General features: G+C 31.2%; 1 protein-coding gene across 2 annotated transcripts in view; it reads left to right on the plus strand.

Annotated features, from left to right (window-relative positions):
- Positions 1–10,379, plus strand: part of LOC129216872 (presenilin-1-like) — a 41,881-nt gene extending 31,502 nt beyond the window's left edge. For both annotated transcript variants that reach the window (XM_054851087.1, XM_054851088.1), the window contains exons 10-12: positions 110–280; positions 4,505–4,617; positions 9,540–10,379. In XM_054851087.1, the coding sequence (XP_054707062.1) occupies positions 110–280; positions 4,505–4,617; positions 9,540–9,695 (440 nt within the window). In that variant the 3' untranslated portion in view covers positions 9,696–10,379. The remainder of the gene's footprint in view (positions 1–109; positions 281–4,504; positions 4,618–9,539) is intronic.
- Positions 10,380–18,895: the final 8,516 nt, after the last annotated feature.

Genomic DNA, 18,895 nt, shown 5'->3' on the forward strand with positions numbered 1-18,895 from the left:
TTTCATGAAATCATGAAAAAGTCTGGAAAAGTCATGGAATTTTTTCATCCAAATAGAGTATGAACCCTGTAAACCCCTTGCGTGACATCTTTAACTTTCTTTTGTGTAGGAGACATTGCATCTGCTCAGGGGGATGAGCCTCCAGAAGAAAATGAACCTTTTGATGGCAACGGAAGCAACCATTCCTCGGAGAGGATCAGGAGAGCTTCCGGGTGGCCCCCTGGTGGGGACAGGAACCACATGATGCCTCCTCAGAGTGAGGCTCACGAAGAAGAGGAAAGTAAGTTCAACTCAAATTTCGTGTTTCATGCAAAATCATAACTGTAACGTCTTTAGTTTACAGTAGCTCTCTTAGGTATCAAAAAATGACGTTGAAATACTCTGACTAATCCAGTTCAATTTCGTAGTCTTTGTTTAAAATTTTGCATTCACATAAATAGAATTTTTTTTTTAATGATAATACAATTGAATCTCATTAAAGCGAAAATCACTTGACTATGATAATTATTTCGTGTAAACCAGATTTTATTTTACTTGATAAATTATTATTAAATTGATTGCTAACTCAATTGAAACCATAGGTGGACTTACATGGGTGCCAGGGGGTGCGCTGCACCCCCAAAATTTTTGGTTGGGTTTTTAAAAAAAAAATAGTTTAGTATATTTCGCTCAGAAATGCAGTTGGGGGGGGGGGGGATTTATAGCTGCTATTACTAGTAAATTTACTTGAATCCAGTATATCACCACATGTCGCTAGTGCAAGAAAAACAAACTGCTCATACAGTCGACGCTCGATATAACGACCATCTCCGTCCCAGAGAAAAAGGTCTTTATAACGAGTGGTCGTTATAAGAGGTATAATTTAAAAAAATATACACGGTCATCATGCATGCCCCGCTGTTCCGAAAAAAATGGTACTTTTTCAAACATTCCAGTTAAATGCCCAAATTATTTTTATCATAGGAATTTTTTAGAAAAATCGTGTGCAAAATATTATGACAGAATATTAAACAAATTTTAAAGTAGAAAATATAGGGAGGAAAAGGTTACACACTTGCAAATCTGCTACTACTACTACTACCACAACATTTTCTGAAGATAAAACCAGACAGATGTTTGCCTTTTTGACAGAAGTGATTTTTACGAAACATTATTTTCTGTTTCAGATATAGGTGATAAATTGTGTTGTTCTTGCTTTTCAAAGAAGCATTTAAAAGTCCCTCGAGAACCCCAAATTTTAAAAACCACTAGATTCAAACACCAAACTACCAACACATCTGTCAACTCCCTTTTCTTGGGAATCTGGAAATTTCTCGATTTTTCCTCCCATTATTTTTTCTGTGCTAGCAGTGGTAAATGGTAATCCCTCCACCCCTCTCAAAGTTCGATTTGACATGGAAAACTTCAGGCAGATGTCCGTAAGCAATAATCAAAGTCATTTCAAGCTACAAATTTGTTTATTGGAAAGAACACCAGAAATAGCGTCCGCTGAATTCGGTCGCTGTATTGGATTAGACGATACAAAAATGTCGTTACAATGAAAGCAAATTAACATAGAGTTCATAGGAACAAAGTTGGGACTTTTACCACTGGTCGTTATAATGGGACGGTCTTTATAATGTGTGGTCGTTATAATGAGCGTCGACTGTATTAAGAATTAAAGTAATTTTATCCATTTAGAAAAAAAAATAATAAATAAATAAATGATTTCATGCAAATAAAGAAACTTCTCAAACAATTTATTGTTCAGTGCTATGTTATTGTATAGAATAATTGCATGTTCTGTAATTGGATATTTATTCGTATATCAGTACCAATTCTTCTATTTTGAAACAACAATGGCTAATGAAGTCCAAAAAAAAAACATGGCTATTGCAAGAAACTTTATCAATAATATCTACACCGAAATCAACCAAAAACCAACATTTTTAAGGTAAATTTTCAAAAATTTTTGAAGGAGGACTCCCTCACATTTTGCTGCAGTGGTCCATCTAGGGGGAGGGGACACAATCCTGGTGACCCTCCCCACAAAATGCCAAGTAGATGTTTAAAAAAAAATCTTTATTATTGAAGAGAAGTAAGTTTCCCCATAAATTGAAAACTCAATTTATGGGGGAAAAAAAGAATGTTGGGAAAAAATCTTAATTTCTTTCAAAAAGAAATATTGACATTTAAATTTTTCAACAGCTTCAGATTATTGGCGGCGAATTGTGTGTCTCCTCCCCCCTCCTCGCACAATCCTCTTTCTTTCATATCTCCCCCTCCTTTTTTTTTCTTTTTTTCTATTTCGTTTTCATTTTTTCTATTAGTCCTCAAATTTTTTCTTCTCCAAAGCCCTTTCTCCAGTCAAAGTTATTACAGAGTACCTCAAATATTTTGTTTCTTTAGCTTAACTTTCGCAAAATGACCAAGGAAGATAATCACCTAATCTAACCACCTAAATACATCACAAATCGTTTAAAATTGCGTTTTTGGAGCTTCAGTTTTGAAAAACTGCAGTGTCCTTAATGTTACCAAATATGGTCTTACACTCATGTGTTTAAGACTAATTTTGGAAAATATTTGAAAAAGGACCTCCAACCCCCTTTCTCTACTATCATCAAAGAGTGTTAATATTTTGGTTTTGAAAACTACTATTTCGAAATATTTAAGTGGGGGAATCCTTTTTTTTAATACCATGGAGTATTGCAGAAGAAGTTCATTTTTAGGACTTCAATTTCGAAAATTTTCCAGGGGAGAGCTCCAGAACACCTCGTCCGGTAACAGCATCAAAAATTGTCCTCCGTAGTATTTTTGGAACTTCAATCATGAAAAGTTAAAGAGGTAGAGGGGATCATGGGGGAGGGGGGTACGTAGTTCTATCTGCTTTTCGAAAAATCGATTGGAGACAGTCAATGAGTCTCATTGCTAACCCAAACTATAAATATGGACTATAATCACATTTATAAGACTAAAATTTCTAAAAATAGCTTTGGAGCCACACATACCTTTCTTGCCCCTAAAATATCACCAAGAACTAAAACTGTGTTTTCAAAACTACTATTTCAATTTTTTTCTGGGGCGCCAATCCCATTCTAACCCAGTAGCTGGATTCACCCATTGCTTCTAATATCGATTTTCATTTAAGACTTTTTCTGCAGTTTAAAATGTTAAGAATTGCCCACCCCCTAATCTTACTAAATATGGTTTACATCACGTTTTTAGACCTAAAAGTGTGTCCCGCCCTAAAATTATTTTCTGATTTTGCCACTGCCTTATTATTCCGGGAATAACACCCCCCCCCCCTCTCCAGATCCCTGTTATTCTTGTATCCCCAAATATTTCGGCCTAAATCCGCCTATGATTGGAACCAATTGAGAATTTCATGTAAAGTGTTATAAACTTAAGCAATTTTGCATTGATGAGGTGCAACTGCTGCAAGAATGTATGCCAAAAGTTTGCTTTTTACTTTGATGATTTATATAGCTCAGAGGGAAATAAAAAAGAGTTACTTAAGTTAAAAAAGAAAATGAAGAAAAGTTAAAACAAAAGAAAGTGGACCAAAACATAAAAGTTTACAAAGGAACTAGCTGTCTTTGGTTTCTGTCAGAACCAGCTGTCTTTAGTTTCTGTCAGAAAACTAGCAGACAAAATTAATTGATAAATCAAGTTGCTGACAAAAGTACTTAATCAGTACTCTTCAAAAGTACTGCTGTACTTTTAGAGGTCTAAAGTTTTTCAACAGAGAATCTAGTTATTGCAACAGAAGACCTTAGTTTTTTTTTTTTTTTTTCACTGATAAATGGGCTCTATTGCATACTTGAAATAGCAATTTGCAGTATTTTCTTGACAATATCCTTTTTTTTTTTTTTTTTTTTGGTTGATTTTTCCTTCTATTCACATTAAAATAGTTCAGGTTTTAATAGACAGTAGTATAAAGCTTAAATAATATAAAAATAAACTAAACTGTTCGGTGAGCTAACATAACATTATTTGAATGGAATTAGTTTAAATAATTTTAAAAAAAAACTCCTTTTTTTGAATAAATTGTGGCATTTTTCTTTTTGTCTTTACATCTATCAGGTAACTTTTTTTTTTCAACTAGGTTATTTTTGACTACAAAATTTATTTAATTAATCATATAAATGCTACTTTTTTGAAACTTTTTTAATTTCTCTGGCTCTTTTTATTTTATTTATTCATTTATTTTTATTTATATATTTATTTATTTATTTATTTATTTATTTGCCACTGTTTTAAAAGTTTTAGGCTACTTTAGCTACTTTTTTTCTTTTTTTTTTTTTTTTTTTTTTTTTGTATTTTTCCTGTGGCAACCATACTAGAAAATATTTCCCAAACTTTTTCTTCTCTTTGTAAGATTCTGAATGCATTTTCACCCATCGAACATTGCTTTGTAACACCATATTCTATTTAGGTTTTTAATACTGTTGGTTTCTACTATCAATAATATTTTTGGTAATTTTAAATTCATAATAGATTTTCCAATTTTGAATACTTATTCCAGGAGGTGTAAAGTTAGGTCTTGGAGATTTCATATTTTACAGTGTGCTGGTGGGTAAAGCATCTTCTTATGGTGATTGGAATACAACTCTTGCTTGCTTTGTTGCAATTTTAATTGTAAGTATTTCTGCCGCTTTTTTTTCTCTCAAAATGTTAAGTATATTGACGCTCCTTCCTTCGAATGACATGTTTCTGTTTCTCATACTACAGAGGATAAATTTGATGTTACATTGTGATTTTTATAAAACACTTTTCATTTAAAGACTTTTAGTTCCTTTTAAATTCTAATTTGACTTATTGCACTTCTTAGTTCATTTTTTTAACCGTAAATTTTATTATTTAATTGCCCTCATAAATGGTACTATTTATAGCTGTTTTGTCTTTGTTACATTCCTAAAGATGTTCTATATGCTGAAAAGAAGTAGTTTCAAAGATTTAAATAAATGAATGTATACTAAGTTAGACTCTCATGTAGTATTCTATACTTTTTGGACATCTTGAGAATCAACTGTTTCTAAGGCAATGTTTCTTAGCCTTTTCGAGCTTAGAATTCTATTTTAGACTACTTTCTTGTATTTGTATGTATGTGTGTGTTTTGTTTCTTTAGTAACACAAAAATTTATAAAAGCGAGAATGAAGACTTAGTGTTGTGTTTAAATATTAGTAAAAGAAACTAATGTGAGATAGTTTTATCATTAAAGATATAGTTTTTAAAAAAAATGTGAAGTTCCCAATTTCAATTATCTTACCTTTTTATTGCTAGATATTTGTTAATGTATGAAAATGCTAGTAGAGAGCATTTTTTTTTAGTTAAATTAGTTGTTTAATCAGTGGTATCATTTTTATTATTTTAGGTTAACCTATTGCTATTGAACAAAGTCTACATTCAAAGATTACTTTTTACCTTTTAATTCATATTGTTACAAAAAAAAAAAAAAAAAAAAGCTTCTATAATCTATGAAATGCTAAGCATTGTGAATTAGAACAAGTTGACTCTATTTGCATTTCTGGAAATAATAATACTGTTTATGTAAAACTAAGATAGTAACATTGTAAAACAAATTCATTACTGTTTGGAAGTCAAGCATCCAGGTTTCTTACGCTCCTTCAAAACTCCTCCAATACACCTTCATTTAGGAAATTTTTTGAAGGGCCCTTCAAACTCCTTCATTTTGGTTTTAACTCCTTCAAAACTCCTCCAATACTCCTTCATTTAGGAAATTTTTTGAAGGGCCCTTCAAACTCCTTCATTTTGGTTTTAACTCCTTCAAAACTCCTTCTTTTTTAGTTCAAGACTACATAATCTTCCTCTATGACAGTAACTTAAAATACTTCGATTGACAACTGTTGAAACTTCATCATGAGAGAGAAGAAAAAACTACGTCGCTCGCAGTTGAGAAAGAAAAATAAACACATTGAGCTTTAGCATATTTCACTGTTGAATTAAACATTTTCTTCTTTTTTTAATTAAGAAATGGAATGTAGTAATTTTGTATATTTTGCCATTTAATTTTTGTAAAGATGTAATTTATCGATTGATTATTGAAGTTCATAAAATTTGAAGTTTAAGAGAAAAAGCTTATGCTGTTGTTTGAAAAGTAATTTTATTTGGAAGAAATATAGTATTTGTTGAAGAAAAACATTTGCCTGAAAAAGAAAAACATCATTGAGCATGAAAAGGGCATTGAAGCTAAGATAGACATGCAATCATTCATTAAATTGAACAGTTTGAGGAAGACTGAAAGGAAAGAAATGTTAACATCTAACGTTTTTGTTAAAATTTAGTAGGTCTATTTTAATGTGGTAATTTTGTATATATATATATATATATATATATATATATATATATATATATATATATATATCAGGGGCGGCAAATAGGGGGGTCAAGAGGGGGCGGATGCACCCCTAAATCTTTTAAGCAGAATGATAGAAAATGGGTGAATTCAATTTATGTAAGTCGGAAATCCATGTTCATTGAAAAAAAGTCTCGCTGGTTCTCAGTAACTATTTGATGAAACTCGACACATTCCCTGACTAGAAAAAGTGTTTTTCGTCATTTGGATGATGACTTAGAAATTCATGAAATATTTTCCGGCCTTTTCTGAACATAGAAAATTGATAGAGAACCATGGTTAATTTTACCTCATATAGGCTAAATATTTCCTACTTGTGTGCCCAGTGTAATGATGGTATGTCAATATGAGAGGCTCGTGCAAAGTGGTGTCGCTGCATGGTTTTCAGAAGAAAATTCCTTGATATTTTACATTCACTTTTACGCTTATTTTTTAAGTGTATATTTATTTAATGAGTGTTCATCGCTTTCTTCTGCTAGAAACACGTTTCAGCTGCTCAATGCATTATATGTTTTCATAGAACCTTATTAAAAATGCATGTGATTATTGAATTAAAAAAAACATATCAACAAATACCTTTTTTGGGGCTCTATAATTATGCAATCTCGGAGTGACACAAGTTGGTCTTCAAGAGTTAAAATCATATAACTTCAAAGCACTGATTTGACGACTGGAAGAATTATTGCAAAACAATTCTTTCGATGGTGAAAAAGCTCATTTCCTTTAGCATGTATGACTTCGTTAGAATTCTTATTCAATTTGTTTGTATTGAGGAAAGTTTTTGAAAAATGCTTTACTCTATCAAAACATCTTCAATCTGCAACCCTTAGTTTTTGGACTATTCAAGCCACAGTTCAATCTAACAATTGATCTGTGCACCATACTACCATACTTCAATCTACAATTGAAACTGAAAATAAGATTTTACATATAGATATATATTTCAATCAAGCGTGAAAATTTTCAAAAAAATTCTTCCTCCGAGCCAATTTTAAAAAGGCGAAAAAAAATCCACATGATGATGTCAAGTCAAACATTGATGTTTTAATATTTTGTATAAGGTAATAGATTCAGTTTCGAATGAAATTGACACAATATTTGATGATAATTATTTTTCTGTATGGTTGGCTCTATATTATCTGGATTGGATTTTGAAAACGAAAAATAAAATGTTTCAATTATGAGTAAAATTTTTAGCATGAGGCAAGAAAAATTACAAGCAATATGCCAACAGACTGGTTATCACATCCAGAGACTGCAGTTTGGTCCTTGTTATGGACGCATCATTCTGGAATAGTGAATAACAGAGCTGAAGGCAGATGACATCTCATTGAAGCTGAGCGCGCCGACGAGATTAGATTATTCAATGATGAAAAATTAATCCCGTCACAATTTTTGAAGTTGCCTGGGTGATTTTGAAGAGCAAGATATAAAAAATGTTCTCATACATAACTTTGTTACTTCAATTATTTTTTAACTATTCCTATCAGTTAAGCCAGTGGGGAAAGATTTTTTTTATGTTTCAGGAGATTAGAGAATTATTTTCGAAGCATAATGGGCAAAAAATTCAAACGAAGTCATATATGCTAAAAGGCATGAGCTTTTTCACCATCTTTTCTATTTTACTGTACTGGCAAAACAGCAGGACACTGGTCACTGATTAGTAACACGATTCTGTGCTCTTCCGAATTTAAAAAATCATGCATTAAAACTTTTCCAAAAGGTATAAAAACATTAATATCGAGATCTTTTGTATGATAACTTATTAGAAAGTTAATCAAAATTTTAATTGTTTCTAAACACTAAATTTTTTATTTATATTAAACCGATTTTATGACCACTTCCTGTTAGCTAATTTGTGTTTGGGACCACACTGTGGTAATATATATTTAAGAAACTTGACCCCCCAAATGAAACGCTGAAATGCCGCCCCTGATAAATATTGTATATATATATATATATATATATATATATATATATATATATATATAATTTATTTATTTATTTATAAAGATGATATTTACAAATTGGCTATAGAAGTCATAAAAGCTGAAGGTAAAATATTATTAGATGACTTGTATAAAACTATAGTCTCATACACTTATTTTTTCAAGTTTTATGAATATTGCTTTCCCCCTGCCACACTCCTAGCAGCAAAAGTAAGTTTGCCGAATTATTATTTGAATATTTAAAAATACATAAGTCCCGTATTTCCGGGAATAAGCGCCGCAGCGCATACAAGAAAAAAAGCAAAAAAATTGCTGGTGCGGCAAATAGTCTTTTTTTATTCTTTCAAGTAAAAAAAGCCAAGTTTTTAAAAAACGTTAAAAATGCTGCCAATAGATCGCACCACATTGTCCTGCTGCCAGCAGTTCGCACAACATAACGATGATTAATGTAGAATAAGTGCGTCAGTCACATCAAAAAACGTCAGTGTTTCAATATTTGTTTCTAACATAACACAACGTTTTTAATTGTATATATATACAGTAAACTCCCGATTATCGGCGGTCAGGTTATCCGCGGCTCGGATTATCCGCGGGTCCTTTCATATATATTTTTTAAATTTGTGATTGTGTTGTCGCTCTCGCTTTTAGATTTTACATGCATTTTTTTTATATTAAATGTTGGTAGATGCAATGTAGCAATGTGTTTAGTTATAACTTGAATGAATGTGTGAGTGTCATTAATATTTTTATCTATTGCATACACTAAGTATCGTTTTTTACCTATTATTCGGATTATCCGCGGTTTCGCTTATCCTCGGTTACTGTGCCACCCTATTCCGCGGATAATCGGGAGTTTACTGTATATATTTAGGACTGACAATTGAATCTAGAACATACAGTTGTATTTATAGCTGGCAGCTGTTATAATGTTGTAGAAATGCAGTCATTTTATAATTAACTTTAAATTTGACCGGAATGTGTGTTTCTCATATTTCTCATCTCTTTTCCGACTTCTTCCTTTTTCTGTGTTGTTATGACCTTAAGACATAGGACTCAGCTAACATGTTTATTTGAGAACCTTATTTTTAGTTTTGTGTTAAGCATTCTACATTCTGTTATGCTGAATGTAATTTTACTATTATTGTATTATGGATTTGTTTTATTATAAATATTGTAAAAGTGAACATTTTCAGTGCCCTTTATTTTACTTATTTGTGTATTTATAATATTTTAGGGCTTATGCTTAACTTTATTACTTTTGGCCATATTCAAGAAAGCCCTTCCTGCCCTTCCAATTTCGATTACTTTTGGATTGATCTTCTACTTCACTACTAGTTCCTTGGTGCAGCCTTTTGCAGACAGTCTGGCTAGTGAACAAGTTTACATTTAAGTTATTAACATTTCAGTGATGGTTTATTTTTTAGCTTGACTGGGGCAAGTGTAAACCTATTCATGCTCTGTATATATATCATCATCTGTTTCGTGTTTTCTTTTGCCTTTTTTTTTCATCATTTATTGAAATTGTTACTGTGTGAAGATGTTTTTTGTATTTATAATTATTAAAAGATATACGTGGTGCATATTGAATCGATCAGCTTCATGATGTTTATTACTGCCTTATGTGTATTTATGTTCATAATAAAACTGCCCACTTTTTAAAGTCAGTTTATTCATCTGTCGTCTATGTGATACAAAATCATGTGATAAAATAAAACTGAATTGATATTAATTATTTATTAGAAGGGTCCGACGAACTCCTGGCAACTGTAAACAATGGCAACTAGATCTTTCAGAGCAAGAATATTTCAGATGCCTGTTACACTGAATTCTCTATAAACTGTGGGGAATACTTTGTTTTACATTTTTCCTGGCTTTTGAGGTTTTGACAATATTTTTTGATTTCTGCTTATAAATTGTTCTAAAATTTTTCTTATTATTTACAATTAGTTCAATTTTAAGAGGAATGATCCTGATTTTTCTGTTATGGAAATAAAATATGAATTTGGTTATGTTTTCAGCAGGTTTTTAAATTTATAATTTTGTGATGAATAAAATTTGCTTTACGCAATCTTTTTAGTTAGTGTTAATTTCTTGTACGTCTGAAAGATCATTTATGGTGCAAATTTTTTGAAAGGTTCCCCTAAAGATTTTTTTTCTTTGAGAAAAGTTGCACAGCAAGAAACATTACATAAGTTGAAATCGGAGGGGGGGGGAGGCAGTTAGACCAGGGCAGTGATCAGAAATTCTAGACTAGTGTATTCAATTTATACTCATGTTTAAAAGAAAGCATAAATAAATTTTTGAAGATTGAGCAAAAAAATTCAAACAAAATTATTATGAATAATAAATTAGCTTATTTAAGCATAGAAAAACATTATGAAATATCTGTTTGTGTTTTTTTTGGAGGCAATTTGTCATTATAGACCACTTTTTATGATTTTTCTTCAGATCTTCTAACTTTTTAATCTTTTCTTTAAAGTGAATTTTTAATTCAAAAAGTGCTAGAATTTGCATCCAATATTAGCTTTTGTTAAGTGTTTAAGGGGATGCAGTACCGAAAAAATATGAAATTTTCTTTAAATTGTCGATTTTTAAATTTTAGTCTTAAAATGATCCTTCAACTGTTTTCTTTGTATGTTCTAAATCTTATTCTGAAATGTTAAAAGGGAAAAAAGTTATAACCGATTTCGTAACATCATGTCTGCTGTGATCCCTTTAAATTTCCTCCTGTAGTTCACATCCATTGAAAACTTTAAATGCGTTTTTCTCAGCTTCTAATTTTTACACATTTTGGTGTATTTAAAGTGCAAAGGCTTTTTTTGTATTTAAGATAGCAATTTGAAATTTTTTGCACATGTTTATAAGTATTTGCCTCACATAATTGGGTATTTTTGAAATTCTAAGTGAAACAGTTTTTTTTTTTAAATCAAACTTTAAAATAAGAGATTTTTACCAATTTTTTAGACATACTGTATAAAAAAAATCATAAATATTTTTCTATAGCTCTGATATTTTAAAAAATACCTAGTTTTATGTAAAAGTGTTTGAATAGTGTTTTAAAAAAAGAATGGATTCGATACGACAAAAATTGTAGAAAGAGATAGCTTTTTTAAAAAAAATTTTAAATTTTATATTAAATAATGAATTAACACGGCTTTTTTTGCTAAATTGTTTTATTGTATTAAATAACATAAAATCATAAAAAGTTTTGAGTTAAAAATTATATAAACAATTTTTTGATGTTTGGTACCGCGTCCCCTTAAAGCTGTTAAATTTCCTCTAAGAAGTAATATACACAGTGATGTTCCCATCAATTTTTCTGAGGGTATACTCTCAATAATCCAATACGCACAATATGTGTATGCGATATACATAATGTGCCATAATATGAAAGTTTTTGAAGCTTGAGGGTATATGCTATATGTCTAAAAAATGTTTGAGAGTATACGGCATATATAGAGTATATCCTATGGGAACACCATTGAATATACATGAAAAGTCAAAGGCCAAAATATATTTCCCTCCATTGAAATAACATGCATATTTTATTATTTTAGATCTGTACATTTGAGCATTGCATTAGAGGACTTCGTTACGATTTCTCCAAAGAAGGGTGACAAAATAGCTATTCAGCAGGATATTTTCCCCGTGAAAACAGACTTCGGTACGGATTAGTCATTAAAATTTGACCGTTTTAATAACTTATTCATTAATGGCTGGAGAAGAAATGTTTTTACATTTTTGCAAAGAAGAAAGTACTAAAAGCAAGAAAGTTCTAATTTCTAGGGGGGGGGGATGCTTGAGCCCAGGGTCGGATTACCAAATAGGTGCCTAAGGGCCCCCTAGACTTTCAAGGGGCCCCAAGCGATCTTGAAGCTGAAAAAAGTTCTTTTTCCAAATTTCAACAAAAAAAGTTTTAGGCCCCAACTGCTTTTTTTTTTCTTCCTAACCCTCTTTCTCCATTGCTATTGCTGCCAAACGGCTTAACAACAGCACAGGGTCCCTAAGAGTACACAAGTGGTCAGCCTTTTCATCTAGGCCGCTTGAGCCGGTTTCTTAGAATCAATGAGAAGAGATAAGAAAAGAAGTGGCATTTGGGGCAAGGCCTGGGAGGGGATGGCCGGAATGGCTGTATGAAAAACAATCGGACAAAAGAAAAATGCAGGTGTAAAAACAGGAGTAGTAATCAAACTTTATGACTTGTTCAAGACTCAATGGATTCATGCAGGACCATTATGTAGATTGCTTTAGTTCCCCATCCTCTTTTTTTATCAGTAAATTATTGGGAAAATTGAATGCACATGGAAACACTTCCGAAGTGGTTTTAACTACCGCATATTGGTCATAAAACTGTTCCACATGGTTTTTTGTTTCTTTTTATTCAGCAATTTAAACTGCGTAATAGTAAGACAGTTGAAGTTCTGTACTTTACTTGCACACAAGCAAACTAATTTTTATTATGACGAGTAAGAGCCCCAATACATTGGGACAAAATACTAAGATGATGAAGCGGAAAAGGTATGATAATTTGTATGTAATACAGTCAACGCTCTTTAGATCGACCTTCCATTACTGCCACCCTTCCGTTACAACAACCAATGCATGAAGTACTGTTTGCTAATCCATAGATATAATGTTATTTTAACGTCCGTTAGAAAGTCCAAACTGAACCGCTCAGTCTGGTATAACGTCCAAAATTAAGTTCCGACTATTTTGTGATTCTTAAGATTATCAATTAGAAAACTGATAATTAACAATTTCATATTCCTAAATTCTAAAGATTAAATGTTTCGATTGACGGAGTTATTTGATGATGAAATGTTCAAAGAGTTGATGAGAATTGCACACAGTATCAACAGCATGAAGAAATATCTTTATTTATCTATTTTTTTTGCTGTTGAAAAAGTCAAAAAACAGAAAGCACCTACACTGTCTTAAAAAAGAATTAACTATGGTTTTGAAAACAATCTCAAACAAAACAGAAGAAAATATACTGTGGTCTCTAAGTTAAAAATTTTTGGCAATTATTTTCTGTGTACATTTTGCTAAATGTATTCGAACAAATGTGAAATAGTATTCAAACATAAATATTAAAAAATAAAAAATAATTTTGAGTGCAATCATTTATTATTTTGTTAGTTTTTTTAGTTCTCTTTTAAAATGAAATATAATAAGTAAAAGTTACTCCAGTAATTCTAAAGATACGGCTAAACATTTTCTCTGTATCTTGTAGAACATTTATGTTATAGTGTCTTCTCGTTACAACTACTAATTTTATTTGGACGACTAGGGTCGATATAACGAACATCGACTGTTTGACTAAGTTTTTTACTTATATCTCCCCCCCCCACGCCGCCCTTCCCCTTGGGTTCTTTTCCTTTTCAAGTTTAAGTCATAACGTTTTCTTTTCTCTCACAAGCTGATAATTACTTTTTTGCTCCTTTTAAATGTTGATTCGTTTAGGTGAAATTATGATAATAAGTAGAAGTAATAAAGTTCATTTGAATTTTTTACGACTTAAATTCAAATTATGCTCTTTGCAATCGTGAATTGCAATAGGACCCCACATGTTGGGTTTCTTGTTTCTACAATGGAATGCAAATGGTTAAGAAATTTGCACCCGTCATATTATACGTGATCAGGGTGGCGACAGATCTGGGAAATCAGGGAAAAGTCAGGGAACTTTATCAATCAGGGAAAAGTCAGGGAAATATCAGGGAATTTTGAAAAAATAACAAAAAATCAGGGAAAATTGATTTTATGAAGAAAAAAAATTTTTTTTTCCTTTACCAAATTAAGTACTCTAATTCCCTACGCATTTCCCGCCAATTATCTGTTCAAAAAAAAAAAAAGTAAAATGAATGAGGTGCGATTATACATTGCTGCATATTTGTGCATCTTCTTTCCTCAACGTCGAAGTATTGAATCTGACTTATTAACCACAGGATGAACTTCCTCAGATTGCTTCTGTGTCTGTTAGGTTGTTTATTTTACCTAGCTTGAAATTTCCTTTTACGCTTTGAATGCTACGTAAAATAAACAACCATACAGGCAAAGAGGAAGCCTTCATTAATGCCTTAGCTACTTTGCCTTGATTCCCCTGTCTCGAAGTAATTAGCGTACTGTAATCACGATTTCAAGAAGAAATCTTTCGTTTTTGAATTGATACTATAAACACTTAAAAGTTATTACTTCTTCGCGTTTTTAATTTAATTGCTAAAATTAAACTTTCAATAAAGAAAACTTTGTTTTTTGCCGTTATACTATTTGTTGTCACCGCAGATTATAAAGGTTTTCTTTTCTTCAGACTTAAGTGATTCTTTAAGTTTATAACCAAGTTGTATTCTTCTTTTATATATTTTGAAATTAATTAATTTTTTTTCCCCTTGCATTTCAAAGTTGTTTGTTACAAAAGCAATCTAAGATTTTTTTTCGTTACATACTGAAATCATTTGAAATAGAGTTAACTTGTGTACTTAACATGGGCGGATTTATGGGGGGTCAGAGGGGGGCAATGCCCCCCTAGTTTTGGGAGGGCTTTATGTAGTAACACATCTTCCAAAAATTAAAAAAAATTTTTTTCTTTTTTGAATATTTCAGAAGGGTATGGGTGGATTTATAAGGGGGGGGCATAGGGGGCAATGAACCCCAGTTTTGGGAGGATTTTATAAAGTAACAACATATCTTCCAAAATTTTAAAACAAAAAATCCTTGCCATTATTGAAATCTATATAATTGAGTCATCAAAATTTTTGGAAAATTTTGCTGAGATTTCATAAAAGTCTATAAAAACCTAACAAAGATTGATAAAATTGTAAAAATCCTTTAACCGTAAAAGCTGACAAATTTTCTTAAAAATAACAATAAATCAAACAAAAATTTGCAGGTAAGAGTGAATTACAAACAGGGCCAAATTTGCCTATAAGATAAACAAGCTATTGCTTAGGGCCCCTGCTTTGAAGTGGGTCCCTAACTCCCCAAAAAAAAATTCATGATTCGTTCCTTAAAAAATAGAAATTGCTTGAAAAAACTAATTTCATTTTTAAGTGCTTGAAAACCTTGAATACTTCAAAACGTGTGACTACAAACCTTAAATTTTAAAATGTCTAACAAATGGTAGAGGGGGGAGGAATGCCAAAATATGTCAAATTCAGCTCCTTGCCACATCCTGTATTAAAAATGTAAAAATAATGGTTCTCACGTTTGTAACTATATTTGAAATAAATTTTTGTGACTCATATGTTTCATATCTTGCTAGTTATTCAATCCCGAATGCAGTAATTTGGAAATTCTTTTGTATTGATTGTTTTTATCTTACTTCTGCATATTGTCTATCTGTTTAGCACGGGGAGAAAAAAATACAATACACTACTTCTATTTCTTTTCGTTTTCTGCCCCACTTGCAACAGAAGAAAAGTTGCTGTCATGAGAAATCTATGGTTACTTTTTCTTTTAAATTTAAAATAGCTATTTATCAAAGTTAGAATAGGATTGTAAAAATTTACAATCAAGTACTAAAATATCAGAGACTGGAAAGTACAAATGAAGTGCGTTAAATAATTTTATTTATTTTACTTACTCAAAGAGTCCTTGAAAATAATTAGATAAGACTTTGAAAATCCTAAGCAAAATGGGCTCCAATTCTACTGCAGATTGCTAATCTTTTTAGCCAGGAAAAAAGAATGATACACTACCTCTATTCCTTTTCATTTTCTGCACTCTACTTATAATTAAAAAAAAAGTTGTTATAATGAGAAATCTATAGTTTATTTTTTCTTACAAACTTAAAATGGCTGTTTCTTACAAAGTTTGAACTAAACTGTACAACTGTATAATCTAGTTATCAATTTCTATGTCTATCCAATTAACCTCTAAAAGGCTTCAAAATGCAGAATTTTATATCCATTTTACAAAATTTCCTGCGGAGGAGAACCCCCCCCCCCAGCCCCCTAAAATTGGAGATATTCTATTTCCCACTTTAAAGGGAGCCCTGCATCACTCTCTTGATACCGGCTCCCTCTCTTAAGGTCAATTCAGAAAGGACAGCATGAAAACACACATTAATGAAAACGACACACAAAAAAGTAAAGCACGGACTTATGCATCACAGGTAAAAGACAAAAACATGAGAGTGGGGGGGGGGGACAATAAAAATGTTGCTAAAAAAAATCCTGCCCCCCCCCCCCAGGAACTCAGTCCTAAATCCGCCTATGGTACTTAAGTAAATATCTTAATTTTTTTTATTGTTAAAATGCTGTATTCATTCATTAAAACCTATGTTCTTGATTAGAGAAAAGCTCCCTATGAATGGATGTCAAATGGTTTCATCTGTTTTGCATAAATATGTCAATTAGTTATATAAGAATAACTGCATTACTTCTATTCTTTCACTATTACTTGTTATTCTTGCAACAATTATTATACGGTTTAAAAACTTAGTTCAAAATAATTTCAATTACTTTTTAGTTCTATCATAAATACACATGTTTTTAAGAGTAATTTTAATAGTTTCTTAAAATTCTTATGCTAAGTGGTTTCTGGAAGTAAAGTTTTTTTTTAATTTTCTGTAATCTTTCCATGTAGAAAAATTTAATATACTTTTTTGTATGTTTTGTTTTTTCCCCAAAAAATTGACTTTTTTTTTTTAACAATTTTATTTAAAAAGTAGCATTTTTAAAAAATATATCTTTAGTTCAACAACTTTACACAACTTAAAACCTTTAAAATACTGCATTTTATACAAACATACAATGGATTTCAAGTAGAGCAAAGAAAGAAAATCATTATCATTGGTAACGTAAATCAGGGAAATTTGGTGAACTTAATCAGGGAAAAGTCAGGGAACTTTTTTTCACAGTTCCTGTCGCCACCCTGGTGATGGTTTTCTAAAATATGTAATACAAGGCATATCCATAAAAAAAAAGAACTGATGGTTAGGTTGATTGGTTTATTCAGTTATAATGGCGCAAGAGCCCTTGGGGGCTATTTTGCGCCAAACATTTTTTTATTTTACATCTTTTACATAATTTCCTTCTCAATGACCGATGCATGATGATGTCATTTTCCAGTTCACAGGCATTGACTCTAGTGCGGTGATGGTACAGCTATTTTAATTCCAAACAATTTCAACTTTTGCAAAAGAAATGAATGCTGCCTTTGGTAAACTATGCTTCAAAATAAAAATAGGTGGTTTATCTTTAAGCAAAAAGATGCATGTTTCAATACACCATTGTACTTTTGATTGAAATCGCTTTTCAAATAATTCTCAATTTAAATGTTATTGTAAATTTATCAGCAAATTCTACAGTTTTTCATTTTCTTAATGATGCTTAACGAAACTTAAATATATCTTTGTAATGAAATCATTGCCTTTTCGATAATAACCAATATTTCTCATATGTGAATGATTTATAGACACTGGTTTAGATATTATTCACGCTTTTACGAGTTTCAGTCCTGTTGATTTCTAATGAATGCCAATTAGGATCTAAGAATAAGACCTTTGATTGAATATTGGGTGCATCTGGTGAAAATATCCTTATTGTTTCGAATAAATTTCGTGATTCATAAAATAAACTAATGTTCAACTTACAATATTTTGTAAAAAATGTACATATGCTTACTTAATATATATACTTAAAAAATTATGTATAACTAAATAAGTGGCACTATTTTTAAGCAAAGAATAACGCCTTTTGGAGGAAGCAGCATTGGAACTTAAAATTAAAATCATTTGTTAATTGACATATAACCCAGTCCCTTAAGAAGGCGCTCACAACATTGAGTGTTAATCCAAAGAGCCAATCAGAGAGCTAGAAATGTACCTTGGTCCGAAAAGGAGTTAAGGTAGCTTGTATGCGTCCGGGAGGTCTTATATGCGTCCTGGTTGCTTTTAGTTTTAAAAACGCTCGTTTGTTTTAGGTCTTGCAGCATTTGGTGTATATCTTTTCGGTCAAAGCACTACATTGCGCATCATGAATTTCTCAGTGTTAAATTTCTTAAACTTTTCAAAATTCAATCTCATTCATTTTTGTGTCTCAAATTAAATGCAATCATTCTGTGAAGTGCCACGCCAGAATTCTCTAATTGGGCCCTGCATTCGTTAAGGCCGTCTCTGCCCGTAGCATCTGCAAAGAGAGTCTAAAATTGCGTTTTTAAAACTAAAAGTCCCAGATCCCACTTTCCTATCAAATCATTTTTTATTTATTTATTTATTTTTTTTTTCAATGTGGTCCCCTAAAACTTTTTCTGGTTACGTCCAGACTTAGATAAAATGAAAAGCTTTTTGCGAACACAAATCCTAACTGGAAAATTTTCTGCAAATAAGTATTTTGTCTAGTTCACCCTTGAATAAAGAACTAAATTTATATTCAAATATGAAAAAGACAAAAAAAAAGTGCTTTAAATCATTTTTTATTATTATTTTTTACAATAATATATTGTTTATGCTTTATTTTTCACCAACAGGAGAAAACTGCCAAAACCATTATTATTTTTTTCACACATGTGCTTTAAAAGGTTTTCGAAAAAGGGCTTCAACAAAAATTTACAGGGATTTATAATTTAAAAAAAAAATCTTTTTTAAATTAA

Source organism: Uloborus diversus, chromosome 2, assembly GCF_026930045.1.
Source record: "Uloborus diversus isolate 005 chromosome 2, Udiv.v.3.1, whole genome shotgun sequence".
NCBI classification, from domain to species: Eukaryota; Metazoa; Arthropoda; class Arachnida; order Araneae; family Uloboridae; genus Uloborus; species Uloborus diversus.